General features: G+C 42.1%; 1 protein-coding gene across 1 annotated transcript; it reads right to left on the reverse strand.

The window, feature by feature from the left end:
* Nucleotides 1-598: 598 nt before the first annotated feature.
* On the reverse strand, nucleotides 599-16,460 carry pdgfba (platelet-derived growth factor beta polypeptide a). Its single transcript, XM_080880551.1, has 7 exons — nucleotides 15,564-16,460; nucleotides 7,465-7,567; nucleotides 5,448-5,513; nucleotides 5,119-5,315; nucleotides 3,521-4,616; nucleotides 2,485-2,621; nucleotides 599-1,538 (listed from the first exon to the last, which is right to left on the reverse strand). Exons 1-6 carry the CDS (start codon nucleotides 15,633-15,635, stop codon nucleotides 2,494-2,496), a joined length of 1,662 nt encoding a protein of 553 aa, XP_080736677.1. The 5' UTR covers nucleotides 15,636-16,460; the 3' UTR covers nucleotides 599-1,538; nucleotides 2,485-2,493.
* Nucleotides 16,461-18,807: the final 2,347 nt, after the last annotated feature.

An 18,807-nucleotide genomic window follows, 5' to 3' on the forward strand; every position in this document is an offset into this window, starting at 1 on the left:
GAGAATGACATTTAAACTGCTTCTCTTTCTTAAATCATCTTTATAACGAGTTTCCATGTTGCTGTCTCTACTTGCTATAGTTTCACAACTGTATATTTCAATGAGTTGATTGTTTTTTTCTGTTTGCATTCCAGCTCCTTCTCTCTTCTTGTTTTTTCTCGGATGCCATTTCTGCTCCACTCCACCCCCAGCTGAGCCCTCACCCGCTCCCTCCCTTGTCGTTCATCTTCTGGCCATTCCTGCACTGACACCCTCCCTCCCTCGTCTCTCTTTCACCATACGATACTCCTCTGTTGACATGGCCGTCCATGAGTTGCTATAGCAACCAGACATTTCTGCTGACCCCTACCTTGCTTTGCATGACAGAGCTGCAGGACGTGCAGTCATAGGGTGAGGATTATCGGTTCGGTCTGATTTATTGGCGCATGCACACAGCTGAACATGCACGTGAACGTGCACTTGTATTAGGCATGCGTTCACCTCCATTTAGAGACTCATGCATGCATGAACAGTCAAGTGAAAACAAAATATTCATTCAATATTTTTATTTTATATTAAAAATAACATTCATTACAGTAACAGTTGTACAACCAATAATTATAATCTGAAACAACAATAATTACACTTGAGAACCAGAGGATTTCACATCCCCCCTTTTTTTAAATAAGTTAAGAAATAAAGTTTTTCTTTTTTTCCCCGTGGAGATCATTTTCTAAAAGCATTTATACAATACAGTGTTGGCTATAACTGGCTCACAGCGATCTCTAACAGGCCAGGTCTTTAAGACTTGCTTTAATGTGGATATTCATAGCAGGTTATCTAAGCAGGCATTTAGCTGTTATTCCATTCCATTTTGATCTGGCAGTAGTACAAAATGAGCAGGTTATCGATATTTTCCAGTATATTTAGCTACAGTACACGGTAGAGCACTTCTCTAAAGTCAGTGTTGTATGGTCAGTGTACGGCTACTCCAGTGTTAGATAACTTTAGACATTTTAGGATAAGAGTAAGGTTTGGCATTGAGGCCTGAGCTGCACTCTGCAGTTTCCAGTTATCACCCCAGTGTAAAAATCCAGTTCTCCACGTCTCCAGTCTCAAATCGAGACCCAAACACTTAACTTCCAAGTCCAAGTCGGGTTCTCCATCTGATGAACCACAAAGTTGAAGTGAAAGGTGTTACAGTCGCCAATCAATGGCTGCAAACTGCAAAAAGAGTCGACTCTGTTTCAGCACCTCACACACTTCCACTCATCAGTCCAGATCAGCTGGACTTGTGGTTCAACCAAATAAAATCCAGTGTGTCAAACACCCTCTGGTCCACAGAGTTCATATGATTGCACTTTTATAAAATCCTTAACGCTGGATGGGCCGCGGCATCTCTGGAGCAGGTGACTCCGTGTGAAGCCGTCCATTGAAAACAGCAGCACTGTTTGCACCCTCAGCTCTGTCCACACAGTCCGGACTGTCCAACGTTTAAGAAACCCATTCTTCTGGTGTTTCCACATTCCTTTGGAGCAATGTTTCTGGCTGAAATCTTCCTGTTAGAAAGGCAAAAGAAAAGTCGGATAAGTCACATACGTTCACTGTCAGCTTTTTGTCTACACTGATATAATATTTACCTAATAACCCTTGGGTTACAGGGTATGCTGCATATCCCTACATAATAGGTTTGCCCTTACTTTTACCAAATTTATGTTTTGTTGTTTCTGCGTATTAGCTTTTGAAGCCTGCTGCTGATTCAAGATTCTTTATTCGTCACATGCATAGTTATACAAGTATAACACGCAGCGAAATGTAATACTTGAATCTTGAATCTTGAATTTAAATGCTGGCTGCCACAAAACTCTGAAGACTAAATATGGACAAATTCCTGTATTACTAATTACTGACAGAACCCAGCAGTGGCAGATGGATTTCAGAATTTTTACATTTAGCGTTTTATCGAACAAAATATTAACACTAGTAATTAAAATAATGGCTCAATTAGTCTTGAAGACGTTTCACGTTTCATCCGAGAAGCTTCTTCAGTTCTAGGGTCAAATGGTGGAGAGACCCAGATTTAACCCCTGTGGGAGTATTCCCCCAGGAGGGGGAATAGGACCCCCTAATGATCCTCTACCTAATCACATGAGCTAAGGGGGGATACTCCCACAGGGGTTAAATCTGGGTCTCTCCACCATTTGACCCTAGAACCGAAGAAGCTTCTCGGATGAGAGGTGAAATGTCTTCAAGCCATTTAAAGAAGTCCAGACGCTTTTCTTTCCAAGCTCCTTAGACTACGATGACCTGGATGACTGAGAACCTTCACAGACAATGGCTCAATTATTTTATCAGCGATCCCAGCATCCATTCAGCTTCCATTTAAGACTTCCAAGTACCAGTGCACAGATTACCACCCTCACGTTAAACAATATTGTCCCTTCTACAAAGCTTTATATTCACCTCTCTCTTAACCCTTAACCCTGTCTGTCTCCTTGATCTTACCTCGCAGGTTTACATGATCATAGCTCTAATGGCTGCTTTGCTGATGCGTTTGCGGTTCTTCCTCCTGCGGCGTGGTGAAGCGGGACGAAACGGAGCTTTACGGGCTGAAGGCGAAATGGGAGCCGCCGTAGAGGAAGCTGGAAGAGATAAAACAGGCAGTAGAAACAGAATGAGTCAACTTTTTTCTGCAGTTGTTTGGCCAAGTTTGAACACAGAACCTTTTCTTGCACAAGTAAGTGAAGCAAAGAATTAACACATGGTATAGAAATTGTGCAGTGGCTCCAATTGTACCCTGCAGGGCACCAGATAACTTTGAAGCCTGTGTAACAAAGCCTGTGGCTGCCTGCAGGTTTTCCCACAGTCAGAAGTTCAGCCTTCTGACTGCAGAGCTCTCAGGGGATTGAGGAAGAATGGCAGGACACATGTGGCCATGTTGTTCAGTCATACATGTACTCTGAGCTGCTTCCTGCCTGGGAACGCGCACGAGGTAAAACTTACAGTGGAGTTGTGTGACAGGTGGCATTTGTTTGCTTGACTGTCAAATTGCATGCAACTTGCTGGAGCAGTGGAACACGAGTAAAGAAAGAGCCGGCTAGATTTTAATGTGGATCCTGACCACGTTCCTTAAAAGTGCGAAATATGAAAAAACAGAGCACTGGCCACCAAGATATGTCTTTCCAGTAAAAACTAAAATGATTGTTAACACTGAGTACAATCCACACATCCAGGGTGGTGGTGTGTATCCAAAAATCTGTCCAGCAGTGAGTTTGCTTTTCACACCTTCCACTTAAAAATGTATTAAAAAAAACAATTTGGTTTTTTAATTCAGTTTTCAAAAATGCTGTTTATACACACACACACACACACACACACACACACACACACAGACACACACAGACACACACACACAGACACACACACACAGACACACACACACAGACACACACACACACACACAGACACACACACACAGACACACACACACAGACACACACACACACACACAGACACACACACACACATATTTGAACAGTACCTGTTTTAAATGTAGTTGGCTTTGGTCTCTGGTGAGGATGAAGCGGATGTAGATGAGTCTGCTCACTCGGTTCTCTCTGTACCAGCTCCAGAAGTTTCTGCCTCCTTTCTGCCTCTGTTAAGCGACCGTCCTCACCGGTCACATTAGAGTCTTTTTTCTTCCCCTGATTGGCCAGCTCTGTGGTGGCCGAGTCCCCGCTGTTAGCTGAGCCACTTTCCTCCCTCTCGTTCCCTTCTTTTTGACTGGCTGTTTCAGTCTCAGCCTGTTTGTGATTTGTGACCTCTATACTTTTTTGGCTGGTCACAAAGTCTTTCTGAATGGTTGTTAATGGAAGGGTGGAGGTTTCTTCAAATTTGGGTGGCTCGGTTTGGCTGGCAGGGGGTGAGGCACTGTCTGACTGGGGAGTGTCGAGGCGATACTGCGTTCTCAGCTCTCGGTCCTCCGTTGCTCCGTGGTTGTACTGCTGTGGATAAAGTGACTGATGATGATGATGATGATGATGATGCTGATGATGCTGATGCCTTTGCTGATGCTCTAATAACTGTTGCTGCCTCTTTGCGTGATCGGGATGATGCACTTGGCCCCCACTGTGTGATGTATGCACACCACTTTCCTCCCTGCTCCCTTCAAACCCACTACCGTGCCCCACTTGCTGTGTACTTCCCATGACACTGTGCTCCGCCCTCGCTTCAGATGGCCAGCTGCTGACCGGCCTGGGCAACCCAGGCTGGGGTATCTGATGCACCCTGGGCTGGGTCCAGTGTACAAGCTGGGTGTAACTGCCATGCTGCCACTGCCTCACCGCCGGCTCACGCTCTTCAGGACCGTAATGCTGCTGGTTGTACTTTAGGTCATCGTGGCGATGGAGGTCAGCCTTGGAGGTCTGAGTCTTGGGTGAAGGGGGCTGAACGAGCCGGGGAACGTGGGAGGACAGTGGCGGCTGTTGTGGGGGAGGTGGAGGAGGAATGGGGTTAGAGGGAACAGATGAGGAGGAAAAGGAGGACAGGCTCTGGCACCTGCAGCTGACGTGATCTTCCACTGGGATGATGGGTTTTTCATAATGGGGCTTCTTGTTAATGTACTGAATCTTTATCACCTGGCATAAAAAAGGTGGAAAAAGATCACAAAATTAGCACAACTGATTGTGATTTTAAAAAAATCAGAAATACAGAACTAAACTGTGAAATTATCTCTGTATTTTTAATGAGGAAGTTTTTGAATGAGTAGCAAAGAGCTCTAATTGCTGTTGACACTTTCAGACACGTTAGCATTTCCAGGCTATTTGATGGATCCTAGTCAAGACTTGTTTTCTCTTTTTAAAAAGAAAAAAATGTTGATTTACCTGTTCTTTAAGCGTCATGCATAGACTCAGGTTGCAAATAAATTAACAATGTCAGTCTAAGTCACTTCAGGCAATCAAATAAAAATCACAACTCAGACCTTAGGCTAGCTTTTAGCCTTTGTACTCCTTTAAACTGGCTAATATGTTATATAATTCTGTAAATGTGCATCCAAAACCATATATTAGACAATATTAACCACTTGTGACTCTCAGTTACTCCCTGAAGTCATTAATGGGAGCTGCATGATCTGCATACCTGTAGGTATCTGGTGGAGGTGACTATAGGGACACACTCCATCCGTGGACTGTTGCAGCAACCTGAACACCGCTGCACCTCCACACATGGCGGCCACAATAAGAAGTTGGCATTGCGGCGATCTAGCATAGACCTCGTTACTTCCATCACCTCTGTTCGCACTTTACAGGCCGCCTGCTGGGCTGGCTGCGCCTCCACTGTTAGGAGAGAAGAGAGGCAAAGGCATGGATGAATTTGTGAGTTATAGTAGAACTAGCATACGAGGTTAAAAAAAAATAAATAAATAAATAAATGATTTTGAGGGATAAAAGGTAGATGCAGAAACTTACCAAGACTTCTAATGTAGCGACCATGGGTGCCTTTTGGGATAATATCATGCACGTCCTCTTCCTCTTCTGCAAAAGAAGAAAGGAGAGGGGATCAAAGGATGAAAGTTAGCAGTGAACTTAATAGCAGTCTTGGGTAAAATTAAGCAAGCACTTTCACAGGCAACAGAAACCCTGTAACATGCAAGTCCGTTAGGGCAGTTTTTAGCTAAACTCATTGTTCACTACACAAAGGAAGCCATTTTTTTCCTCCACTAAAACAATTAGGCTATTTTCTGCTACAATTTGTCTCGCTGCTGTCAAGAATACTGTTGAGGCGAGATATGAGCAGTTAAATATAGCTCATGCATGGAACTGTGAGCGTATGTTTGCACTCTCACATATGTCGTCATTTCACACTCTACCCTCTAAGCCCTAATTATATCCCTGGGTATAGATTGCATGTGGCTACTCCGTGTGTCTACGTGCAGTACATTAATGTATGAAGTGCTATTTGGCAGCACAAATTAATTGCCTGGTTCAGACAGAGAGCAGATCGTTAGGTTCTCAGAGGCTAATTTCTCATTTTATCTGAATATTTGTCTGTTTCTAATTGGATTGGAGAGCTGAATCTTGTCGTCCTCATTCATATATTAATATCTGACTCATTTAATTTTTGCTAGCCGGCTAATCAGCAGGCTGTGTAGCTCATTCTGCTAATTCTGATAGCATTTTATTTCATGTTAAATCTCTTTCTGAGGGCCAAGACTTTCATGTTTTTATTAAAGTGAGTACATATATTTACACAGCGATAACAAGAAACTCCTCTGCAGAGAAAATGGAAAATGCAAAACTGAGAAAAATATATTTCTGAGCATAGCATAATGCTAATGAACATGTGCCTAAATGCTAACAGTAACAGTACTAGCTTTGCTAGCATTTTAGCTAACAAAAAGAATGGTAACAATAGCATTTCACATGATGGTGTTTACACCAGTTTCACATCATAAAGCAGTCAACTCTTCAACTGTTCAACTCTTTGCCTCATTGATTTTAAACACAGCATTATTGTTTATTATTGTGTATTGTATTTATCAATACACAATAAAAGTTTAATGGATAATTTGCACTAAATACAAAGTACAGCTCAGGCTTACGTCACTCATTTTGAAGATGTCAAACAACTTTTGTAACCTATTTGTGCAGGGAAAAGCCCAAACGTTAACCATTCAGTAGTACCAGAGAAAAATTCAGTGATTCAAGTTTGGAACAAAGCAAACATCCACTGAGTCATGATAGAATTTAAGATGCTGAACAATTAAATTTGAACATTGGCATTGCTTAAAAAAAGAAGAAAAAAAGGCAGTAAAATGAGTCATTCGTACTTTGTCATCTCAGAATCTTGATAAAACTAAAACTCAAAAAATAACTGGCTTCAGCCAAAAAAGGGAAAAAATAGTTTGATCTGCCATAAAAACAAACTTTGAGTCACTTCCTCGTGTCCTGTTTCTGAGCATCCTTCCCATTGCTGGTGCCTCTCTGTGGTTGACGTTATGTCACTGTTTTATTTATGCATTATGATCAAAAGTCTGTCTATTAATATTGTATCTGTGACTTGAGTCCTCTAAAGGGTAAGACTATAATTAATTTTTTAATCACCCGCTGGTGCGCATTTGTGGACAACTTAGTTTGGACTCTGTTTGAGGGTGCAGGCATAGCGGGGGGAGGTCTGTGCCTGTTATACAAACATCCATAACTCAAAACCAAGAGAGGAATCCAGAGCAGGAGAACAATGTAGTGACCTTGTGTTGAAGGCTTTTCTTTCTCTCTCTCTCTCTCTCTCTCTCTCTCTCTCTCTCTCTCTCCTTTTCAGTTTGTCAAACACACAAGGTCACTGCTACTCTCTCCTCCCATCTTTCCTCTTGTCATCAAACTGTTCTGTGGGTACACCCAAATGCTTACCTCCTCCACGTCAGTCTTATTACTTTCTGTATATGTGCGTGTGTGCGTGTGTGCATGTGTGCGTTGTGGTCATTAGTACCTATTGCATCGGTCTCCTCCTGCAGAAGTAGCTTCAGGTCTTCCACAGAGGAGATGGGAGAGTTCCTCACCAGGTCGACCAGAGATGAAGGGAGTGGATCGCCCTGTTGAGACAAACACAAGCATTTGTAGTAAATCATAATAATTTGCTTGGAAACAACTTCTATTGTGAGGTAAGCCCTACGGCAAATAGAACACACATGGATACATGGAGGTTTTTGAATTTCAGCATCTTTCTCAAAGTGACTTTGATACGCAAGATTACCAAGCCGCTAATCAAAGTGACATTGCATCCTGTTCAATTCAATACCCAAAACAGAGACGAAACCCCAACAACAGATAACCCCAGAGTGAGCAGGCACCTTGTGACAGTGGGAAGGAAAAAATCTCTTTTAACAGGAAGAAACCTCTGGCAGAACCATGTGGAAGAGAGCCAGAAATGAATGATAAAAAACTAATGACTAAATGCAGAGTAGTGTATAAACTCACGGAGAATGAAAAGAGGTGAGTCAAGAAGAAACACTCAGTGCATCATGGGAAACTTAACTGATGTGTGTCCCAAATCAGGACTTCCACACCAAATACATCGTCCTTCTTGTCACATACTTTGCTAAAGGTTGAGGCATGTTTAAGTAAGGGAAATGGTGCTTCATATGTTCATATAAAGTTATATAAAGAAGTACTCCCCAGGATCTGTAAACAAACTATGATATCTGCTTTAAGGCAGTTTTTTCTCACTTTGCATGTTTGCCTATCAGGAGATAGCTCTGCAAGTCAAACCTAAACTGCCCTTTTTTTCCTTCTCAATTAGCAGCGTGGATATTTTGCTAGTGAAACAAAGCTGGTGTCAAATGCCTTGTCACAAAACCTGCACGACTCCAACACCAGCACAAGAACTATATTGGCTGTTTGAGGGCTAAGGTCAATCTTGAATTGCAATTAGCTGCATGTCTTGTTTGGGAAGGAAATGCAGGTCTAGTCTGGGTTTCAAGTCCAAGAGCCTGACCCTGAACTGTGGCACAGTTATTATTTTACACAGGAGGCAGGGAGTGTCCTCTTTGTAGAGGAAAGAATGCATTCATGGGAAAACAGCACCACACATATACACCATGAATACACGGGCTCGCTGTGTTTTAAAGAGTTCGGATCTTCGATTAATTTGGGTGATTATTTTTCACAATGCGAAATGAGGAAGAGGATCGACGTGCATGAAACAGCAGAAGACAGTTGCAAATGTATCACAACAGTTACACAACTAGACAGAATTGTGCGCTGGCGGATTGAGAGAGACACGAGGGCTGGCGTACAATATCTCAGTCCTTGATCTCCAGTTGAAATTTGCTCCACTTTCGCTTCCTCCATCAAAGGAAATGATGGTTGTGATTGGTGTTTGTTGCTCCCTCCTTGGCCGTTTACCCACAAGGACTTTTTCCCCTTTTCTCTGAATCAATCCTGACCATTTTTGTTCTTTTAGTTCAGTTGCAGTCCACCAGCCTAAACCATGAAGTTTGTGTTGTAAAACAACACAAAAAGGAATGAAAAATGTCCTTTAAGTTATGCAAGAAATCTCATTATTACTCGAAAAAAATAAAAAAAATAGAGAGAGAGAGAGAAGTCATGTATTAATGAATGAAGTTTTAATGAAAAGTACTGCACGATTTCATTATGGATTCAGCGTCGCTGTTTTTAAGGGCAGACCCTTGTGGTTTCTTTATCGAGATCAAAGGCGGATGACTCAAAAGTCATTGGCACATTTTGCTGTGGTTGGCTCTAAGTTCGCGCTATCTCCAAGCAGTTGGAATAACACTTCATAGTGTCACATGCCAGAAAAATGCCAAAACAAATCAGGCAGTGTTACGATCATGTGGATAACTCTCAGAGAGAGACGGGAAAATGAAAGCAGCGAAGTAGATACGGTCTCTTTAATGATGATGAAAAAATGTGTGGCCGTAAACGTGTTTATATTATCCGTTTTATCTCCCGTGAACACTTCAACTGCAGCAGTCATCACGATCAGGATCTCTCCTGACACAGCTAGTCAGATGAGTTTTATGTAAAACCAGACTTGTGTCTTTACAGATTTACTGTCCAATTGCTCAACGTGTCTCCTATGGTTTTGTGAAGCTTATTCGCAAATGCAAAGGTCGCCAAACTTGAGATGTTTCTTGTGATTTTAACAGTAAACCGATCTTTCTGATGAGGTGCACTCGAGGGGCATCATCAGTGTGCACCCTCTCTGCTTTATTCCTTTCTATATTTCAAAGCAGCCGTTTTCAGTTACAATTCTGCACCTAAATTGAGCAGAAGCATCATTAATGTTGTTAGGAGCACCCGTGTTAGGTTTTTCCACACACACAAGTGCAAAGATTCAGATCTTCACTCTGATTATATTTGATTTGCAAGCTGTAAGTCTGGAAAAGCTATGTTAATGCTGCAGACATCTAGAAGAGGCAGAGCAGCTCATCTGTTAATTAGAAGGTTGGTGGCTCGACTGGCTCCTCCAGTCAACGTGCTAAAGTATCCTTACGCAAGATACTGAATCCTGAGTTGTTCACCGGAGTGTGAACGTTTGATAGAAAGCACTTGGACACAGACAAGCAATCCTTATATGATTGTGTGTGTTTATGAGAGACGTTGTATAAAAGAGTAGAAGAGCACCACACAAGAATCAGTCCATATCTACCATCACAATAAAGAACCTTCCATCTCCATCTTCCACCTTCTTAGCCGTTACATGTTTTACATGTGCTTCATGCAGGCTAAATATAAGTCAGTACAGACTTAACAAGCAATTGAAACCCTACCCTCCCAGGTAAGGCCGTGCTGGACTGCTGAACCTGCAATTAGCCAAATCCAAGCCTACCATCAGTGGACAAGATTTTCTAAAGCTTCAAAACAAAGCTAAGAGGCAGTGTAGTGGCCTAGCTCCCTCTCAAACTACCTGATGACAGTAGGCTCAGTGATCACTGTGGTTTTTATTTGTTTGCTTCTTTGTTGCCAAACAGACTCCCCGTTTGTCATGAATATACCAACACTGTCTCTCAGATGAGCTGACAGATATGACTGTATACACTCTAAGAATAAATAAATTAGTCAGTGTAACATCTCCTTCTCCTCACCCCTTCCCCTCTCTGAGCTGGGATCTGCAACATGCTTCTTCCTGTTAAAAAGGAGTTTTTCCTTCCCACTGTCACCAAGTGCTTCATAAAAGGGGGCTTTGTCTGTATTATTGTAGGGTCTTTACAATATAAAGCTCCCTGAGGTGACTAATGTTGTGATTTGGCATTATATAAATACAACTGAATTAAAATTAAAATCAATGTTTTCCTTAGGATGATCACCTGTTTAAAGTCTATCCGCTGTCTGATCCAGAATGATTTCTTTTATCATCATTTCATAGCCTCCTATACGTTCATTTCCCCGACTAGCTTTCTGTTCTTTTGTCTCCTTCTGTCTGCTTTGTGGGCGTTGATGGCTCAGGACACCTGGATGACTTTCACGAGCCACTGGCTGACCTAGTTAAGCAAACACACATACACATACTCACAGTCTCTTACACACACAACCTCGCCCCCTCTTTTCCCGTTTATGTACAGATGCTTAACCACTTAACTGTCTGCCAAATTTGTCCAGCGAGCACTGCCACAAACTTGCACTCACACAGGCTGTTTCCACTATGCAAGAAGCTCTCATTACAGCCCTAGTGCTAATTGCAAATGCACACAAACACATGCAGGCACAAACACTCACAGAGAAATTAGAGAGCTGAGCAGTGAGACAGGGAATAGTTTCTCACTTGGACATGCAACAACCCCCTGGTTATAAAAATAAGGAACACGAATGAGAGGACAAGTTAAAAACAGTGGTTTGAGCAGAAAATCGCTCAAATCGCTCAGCACAATAAATTAAATATCCTGGCTTATACAAATCTATTTTCTGCTGAGTGTGTGTGGCTGAGCTTATGGGTTAAAATAAGCGTATATAGGATGTCACGGTCTGCGAGGAGGTCATACACACATTCGTGATAACACACTGCATGGGGCCTGTGAGGAAGCCTGGAAGGCAAAGAGCTTGCATGGAATGTTTGAGGAGAAAGGCGAAGTGTAATGGAATGTAATTATGGGGCCAGCTGACTGCTCTCTCTCTCACACACACACACACACACACACACACACACACACACACACACACACACACACACACGGAATCAGAAGCACAGACCCTGGAAAAAAATAAACACAAAATAACAGCAAATCTATATCTGTCACTACTGACTCATAATCACACCGTGGTATCACAACACATGCCTCCTTTTATCAAAGATGAGGCAGACTGCCAACTTACTACTAAATAAACTGATAGACTTGAAGACAACAGTGGGAACTCTCTCACTTATGCACAAATATACAAACAAGCTGAATACAAAGATCATGACCGCCACCCAACACACACACACACACACCCACACACACACAATCCAACCATGACTGCAGAGATGAGGGTACGGATGATGGATGGGGAGCCAACATGAGGACAAGGGGGAGCGGACGGGCGGGAGAAGAGATGAGCTGAGATGGGAAGAATAAGAAGGAGGAGGAGATGTGAACAAAGTGGCTGCAGCTACACAAGTCTGATCATTACAGCAAGTGCCACTTCTATAATTTGGCGGCTTTTAAGTGAATCTTGTGTTTGCACGTTGCGTAATAAATTAATCAAACCGCACTGAAAACTCAAGGGAGTTCTACACACACATTATTTGCACAGTAACCAAAAGGTGGAAATAATAACTTAATTAGCCATTTAGTCACTTGTCAAACAAAATTGAGAGATCGTCTTTCCTCTCAGCTCCTCACTTGTGAGCTGCTGCTTCTCTTTGTCTCAGCAGTCTTGTTTGGATTTTGGCCTGACAGTTTTGCCCAAGCAATTTCAAACATTTCACTCCAAATAGAGTTGAATTAATGATAAAAAATAATAAAAATAATAATAGACTTCAACCACTCAGGATAAGTCTTCACTATGTAAGGGGCTAGTAACCTGTTTCAAAGTAAAAGCCTGACTGCTATTTTATTAACTTCTTTATTATCTTTATGGGATTGCTCAGTAGGTAGAGCAGTGGCCTCATGATCAGAAGGTCAGGGATTCAAATCCACTGCACGGCTACCCTGAGTTATCCCTGAGTAAGGTACTGTCCCTGCACATTGCTCCCTGGGTGCTAGATTGGTGGCTGCCCATTGCTTCACTGTGTGAAATGCAGAGAGGCATTTCCCCACAGGGATCAATATATTATTATTATTACGGTGGCCCTGAGAGGTCAAAACACTGTAACTTAAGAAAGCATCACCAAATTAAAAAATACTGCAAAAGTAAACTAAACTATATTAGAGCTGGACCCTCCAATGGTAGCCCACAAAACAACGGCGGTATCGCAGTGGCTACTGCCATCTTTTATATACAGTCTACAATATTTCCATTGTTTTTCATTTTCATTCTGCATTACATAAGACTGACTTTTCTCTAAAAAGGAACTGCACAGGCTTACAAACAAATACTCTTATGTGCCACTGCACTTTTTCTATTTGACACACATGCACTCACTCAGAGGCATAACCCCTCTGCAGTACACACAAATACAAAAAAACACAAGCACATATGTCCGCTAACACATACACAGCTACGCCCGGTCACGTATCCAGATGTGCACACACACCACAGAAATACACACACCGCTACACGGGACACAAAGTCCATGAAATCCCTGGCAGATTAGTTGTTGTTCTTATGTAAAATGGATCAAGCCGACAGGCAGCAGCAGCAAATCATCCCCGCTCGCCCGCAGAGACAATAGTCAGACAACAACCTGTTCAGCAGCCACCAATCAGCATCTGTGATTTGAACAGCAGAAGATGAAAGAATTAAGGTCTGACCTGATGCGTGGGGGCTTTTGTGTATTTGACTCCAGTTCCATTTAAATGGATTTTTTAAAAATGAAATGTTACAACTCTGTGTGTGCATTCACACTTGTACCTGTTTGATGCATGATGATGCAAAAGAAGTGACAGTTTGACTGCATTACCCTTTAACAGCAGGCAGAAAAAACAGTTCTTGCCACATAAATTAAAATAAAGATTTGGGGTTTAACTGATAACATCAACCTGCAATGTCACGATGTAGCTGGATTACCTCCGTGTGATTGAAGTGTTTTCCACCAATAGATGTGACCAAACTAAGACAGCCAAAGACTTCATTTTGCAACGAGTGGGCCAAACACTGAGAGATACACTGACTTAACAAGTAAATTCATAATGCTAATTAACCCAAGTGTGCTGGCCTACAATCTAGGGGCCACAAATCTAACTCACACCATACTTGGGTTCAACACAGTGAAGTTACTGAACCTCTGAAGCAGTAGCACACTGTCAAAGGTGAACTGTGCAACACTGAAGCCTTCGTTTATTCAGAGTAAATGTTCTAAGTGTATAAAGGAAGACTCCATTTGTTAGTTCCAACCCTTACAGGATGATGTGGTTTTGAGGAAGAGAACCTAAGATTGGTAAAAAGGAGATCACACAAAATTTCAGGTCAACTAAGGTCTAGTCACACTTTCATTCACCTCGACGGTGTTACAACGCAAACAATGTATATACTGCATATATGCATGTACTGAGTTGCCTTGGACAGAGCTAACCATGTAGGAGGCTATCCTGAATAGAAGTGTTAACACGACTAAGTGTGACATTCATGCAACACTGGGCTAGATCTTTTGGCATGTTAACTGTGACACTATATTTCTTGTATCAACTTAATCGTTGAGTTTAAGCAGAGCTAAAAATGTAGCTTGACCTTACTCAAATAACACTCACGGGGGTGTTTAGAAGGTGCCAACATTTTTTTGTGATTTAGATGTGAATTATTTTTTGACACTGCGAAACACTTGTGCACCATCTCGTAAGGGGAAGTCCCAGCTGGTTAAATATTCTTGTGATCATGATTATGTGCTAAAGTGGTCCACACCAAGTCCAAACAACTACTACATATGTATAAGGTATTTACACATTATGTTTGGGGTTTTTTTTTACTGTAATTATACATGTACAGTCTTTATTTGGCCAACTATGCATTTCTGTTCGCAGAGATATACATAGCAGCTGGAAAAATGGGAATCCTTAAAGAATCAATTCCATAGAAAGATGATTTTAAAGGTGTGGCGACAGAGGTCCTTGGTGTATTTGTCATGACAACAAAAACAACAGCTATGTTGATGGATGGATTTTGGCTCCAGCTCTTTAGACTGGTATAACTCCTGATGCTGGGCCACTAGCCAAGGCCCACCCTCAACCTGGCTTCCCCGCTCTCTCTGTGGCACTGTTACGCTCAATACATCGGGAATATGACCTTCTCAAAACGTGACAGAGAGAGAAGCAGATAATGCACAAGCTGCAGAGGCACACAGAGATTATTGAACAGACTCGTGCACAGGTTCACCCATATAAACACACAAACTTTACATTTTCTCTTTTACTTGGCCCATAATGTGTAACAGGAAACATCCACCAACCGTTCGCAGAATCACCTCAGGGAGTAATATATGTCAAACACTTACTCACAAGTCAAGAATTCACGTTGGCTCACTATGTGACATATCAGAGTCTGAACATGAACTCACAACCGTGTTGACTGTTATTTCACTGATATTAAATCCTACCTTTGGAAAACTGTATTCTCAGGTTAGTAACGATCAGAATAAGAAAGATATCCCTGCCAGTCCCATCCAAAACATCTACGTGCTAATGGTTTCAAACTCATGACCTTTTGCAGGCTTCTCAGTGTGTCCTGGATGTCTCACGGGTGACCCTAAAGCCAACCATTTTTCCCACGCAGACATAATGTTTAAGCCTTTAAATTAAAAAAAAAGCGGACAAAAGTTTTGCTACAAATATAAAATACCAATCTTAAATCAAAATTAATTTTGTTGTGGTTGCTTTTCAAGACAGATCACCTCGGTCTTACTACCTCCATCATCCTTAAATCAACAGTGCGACTATATTGATTCTTAACCTGTGTCCTCTCGTAAATATTTACCAGCAAGTCCCACAGTCTTACCTCAGCGCTGCCGAGCCGGAGACGGGCCGCCAAAAGCGCAGCCAGCAGCAGCACCAGGACCCAGGACCTCATGTTTCCGCCCAGCCAGAGGAGCCGCAAGCGACCGGCTGGGCATTTAGCACTTCGGTGTCCAATCCCCCGGCTGCACCGAGCGTCCTCCCGGTGTTGTGTGCTGACCTCTGGTGCAAAGCACGCACTGTTAAATATCCCAAAATGTGTCACTGCCTACAAGCGACGCTTGTCCAAATGTTTGCTCACGGTGACTCACGCGCAGGCTAGACGTCTGACTCTGTCCATACCGCTTTTTTAGAAAACTCGGGAGACGTCAAGGGTACCTTACAGTGCGCTAAGTGCGTAACGCCGGGTGTTGGGAAACAACAAAAAATGCAGCTACACAGTTTCTGTTATATCAGCATGTAATGCAAAAGACAGTCCAAATAACGTCCTCCAAATATGCAAATAAAAAGATTCGTGCGCGTGTGCCAAGGTGTTCGATTCGTCCACTTTCTGGATAAGAAAAAAAAATCCAGTAAAACTGATTAAATCGCAAGTTCTCGCTCCAAAACTGCAGTTAAATGTAACAATGATGCAACTTCATGGTAACATTTTGAGCCCCACATCTCCAAAGGTCCATGCGTAAAAGTTGGTTCACCTTGGACTTGCGCGTCGCGCGTAATTCTCTGGACTCTGCTGTGAAATAAAAGTCAGAATATTCTTATCCCAGCGCGTTTATCTCACTGCAAAACCCGAGCGCGTTTCTCGTTAATAGCGGCTCTTTTATGTCTCGTGCTTGGCTGCGTGTCTGTTCCTCCTCCGGGCGCTCGCACGCTCGTTCATCCGCTGGATCAGGTTGTTCTCTCCCGTCGTGCCTCTCTCCTCTCTGATTGCGACTCGAGCGGCGAGTCGCTTTTCCGAATCGAAACAGCTTGAAGTTTAATAATCAAGCTCGACTGATGGAATGAACTCGTACCGGAAAGCATCTTATTTGAAATTTAAAAAAGAAACTATTCGTGTTTTGATAGTCATTCAGCCTCGTATTTATCATGATATAGCGATATTCTACGTGGAAATCCACTCAAATCACGAATTTCCACTAAATTCTAAGACACAGCGTTTCATTTATTAATATATACGGCGTGGGAAAATTTTATTTTGAAGGTTTTCCTGCGGAAGTCTGTATCTTTATGTTGCCAAGTTGCAATTGACGTAAAAGTCGTAAAATTTTCTCCGTGGGTTCGGTTTTCTCTTTTTGCCACCTTCTTATTAGTCGCAAGGAAACCCAAGAGCCTGTGGGTGCTCTTAAAGGGAAAGTCTGTACTATAATAGATCGAATATTATTTCCATCTGAATAAATCTCAGTCTCAGTCTGTGTTCATAATGTCAAACTGTCATATTTGGTGACAAAGTCTTTACGCCATATATTAAAATGCAGCTGTGTGGTTCAGCTGGGGAATTTTTCCTTTCATCTCAGTGATAATCCACTGCGGCACTTTTAGAATATGAGAATGAGAAAAGAGATGTGTTCAGCAAATTCAGCCCGCTTTATAAAGTTAAGAGTCAGAGCTCAAACAAACAGTTTCACTAAAAAGTCTAAGCATTTGCTGGTTGGATTATAGTTTAGATTGAACGACTGGGGGTGGGGGTTAGCAAACAGCACAAACCAAACAGAAGCAGAAAGTCCAGACAATCCTTTGATTGCATTTTGAAAGCACTTCACTGGCTGCGCTGCTTCAGTTGTTTAGACAAGGTGAACTCCACCTGTTACCAAGATAGAGATGGACTGTCTGTCAGACACATTAAAAAAACGACAAATTCCGATTTCTTGCTCTACCGAGAATGTCAGAATGTGCAAAATATGCAAAATACCTTGGTTTGTCCTCACACACTGCCGCAGCATCACGACAAGCTGATTCTTATCACGTTTGTTTCACATGTTTTCAAAAGGACTGCAGGCAAATTATTTTTCATCCTGCTGAGATAAGCCGTCAGCACTTTGAATATCTAAAAGTACTAGTAAGATTTACATTATCCTCTGGTACAGAACTTTACCTACAAGGCTTTAAAGATGGACTATTATGGCATGTTTCTCTTTTTCTTTTTAAAAAAGAGCATCAAAGGGCTTTATTTTACTGGCCTTTAGAAAGTCATCCTGCTCTATTGGGGAGAAAAAACTATTTTTGCTTTGAACTGAGAAGCTTGGTGACTTGAAGATAAATGCACTCTCGCTGTAGACAGTGAATGTTTTCCAGGAAGCTCATTTTGGGGTCATGGCTTGATGGACCACTATGGAAGCCGGGAGTCACGTTAGATTCTTCCTCACTGCTGAGGGAAGACAGAGGAAGCAGGCATCCCTCTTTAGCTATTCTTAGACCGCATGCACACACATGCACGTATACTTACACACTAGCAAATTGGCAGACCTTGGGATCACTCTGCTGTCAATGACAGGATGAAGTGTGACCTCTCAAATGTAATAATGAAAGCATGGTGCATATACAGTTTGTGTGCATGTATCAACTTGAAAGCGTATCACGTTTACAGCGCTGCTTGCTGTCAGTTCTGAAGGTTCAGCATAAAATTCCTGGTATGTCAGACAGGAAGGATAGAAACCACACACACGCACATGTGTTTGAGCAGGTGAACTACTGCAGAACCAGACAGAGCAGAACAGCTTGCACAGCTGTCCGTGACACTGGGGGACACAGATGTGCGAATACAGCCTCTGTTGTTTGTGGCATGTCAAAGCCAGGGGAGGCACAAACTCACCTGCAAAGTCATTTTGATAAGACTGTGAAACAAAAGCAACAGAGCTGCACTGAAAATATACTCAATTCAATTCTATTTATTCAGTTTTTTTTAATATAGTGCCAAATTACGACAGTCACCTCAAAATCTCCGAAAGAAGTCTCAAGTGGACATTCAAGGTACTGCAGCTTTTTGACATTTTAGCATTTTGTGTGTTCATTATGAATTGGAAATAAATATGTTTACTGGAGGATCCACATTCGCGTGGTTGCAAAAATAAGATCAGACTAAAGAAAACCCCTCAAAAACTGAATACGGACAAAAAAGACTAATTCATTTCCTTTGACCAGCGGCAACAAACAAGTAATCAAAAGAAGGTTTAAGCCTCAAATTTCTGAAGCTGAAGTTGGTTTAATTCAAACAGCATATCTGGCTTGTACCACATGAAGGTTATCGTACCATTCTTTTGCTTTCACTCTCACACTCTCTTTCTTTTTTT

Source organism: Rhamphochromis sp. 'chilingali' (assembly GCF_963969265.1).
Source record: "Rhamphochromis sp. 'chilingali' genome assembly, chromosome: 4".
NCBI lineage: Eukaryota > Metazoa > Chordata > Actinopteri > Cichliformes > Cichlidae > Rhamphochromis > Rhamphochromis sp. 'chilingali'.

Bases quoted from the DNA above. Each gene is read 5' to 3' on its own strand.
- pdgfba (XM_080880551.1), bottom strand. From the start codon at position 15,635: ATGAGGTCCTGGGTCCTGGTGCTGCTGCTGGCTGCGCTTTTGGCGGCC. The intron at 5,514-7,464 runs GTACTAATGACC...CTTCTTTTGCAG, and splicing joins GGAGGAGACCGATGCAATAG to AAGAGGAAGAGGACGTGCAT. The intron at 2,622-3,520 runs GTACTGTTCAAA...TATCTCTTCCAG, and splicing joins GCCAACTACATTTAAAACAG to CTTCCTCTACGGCGGCTCCC.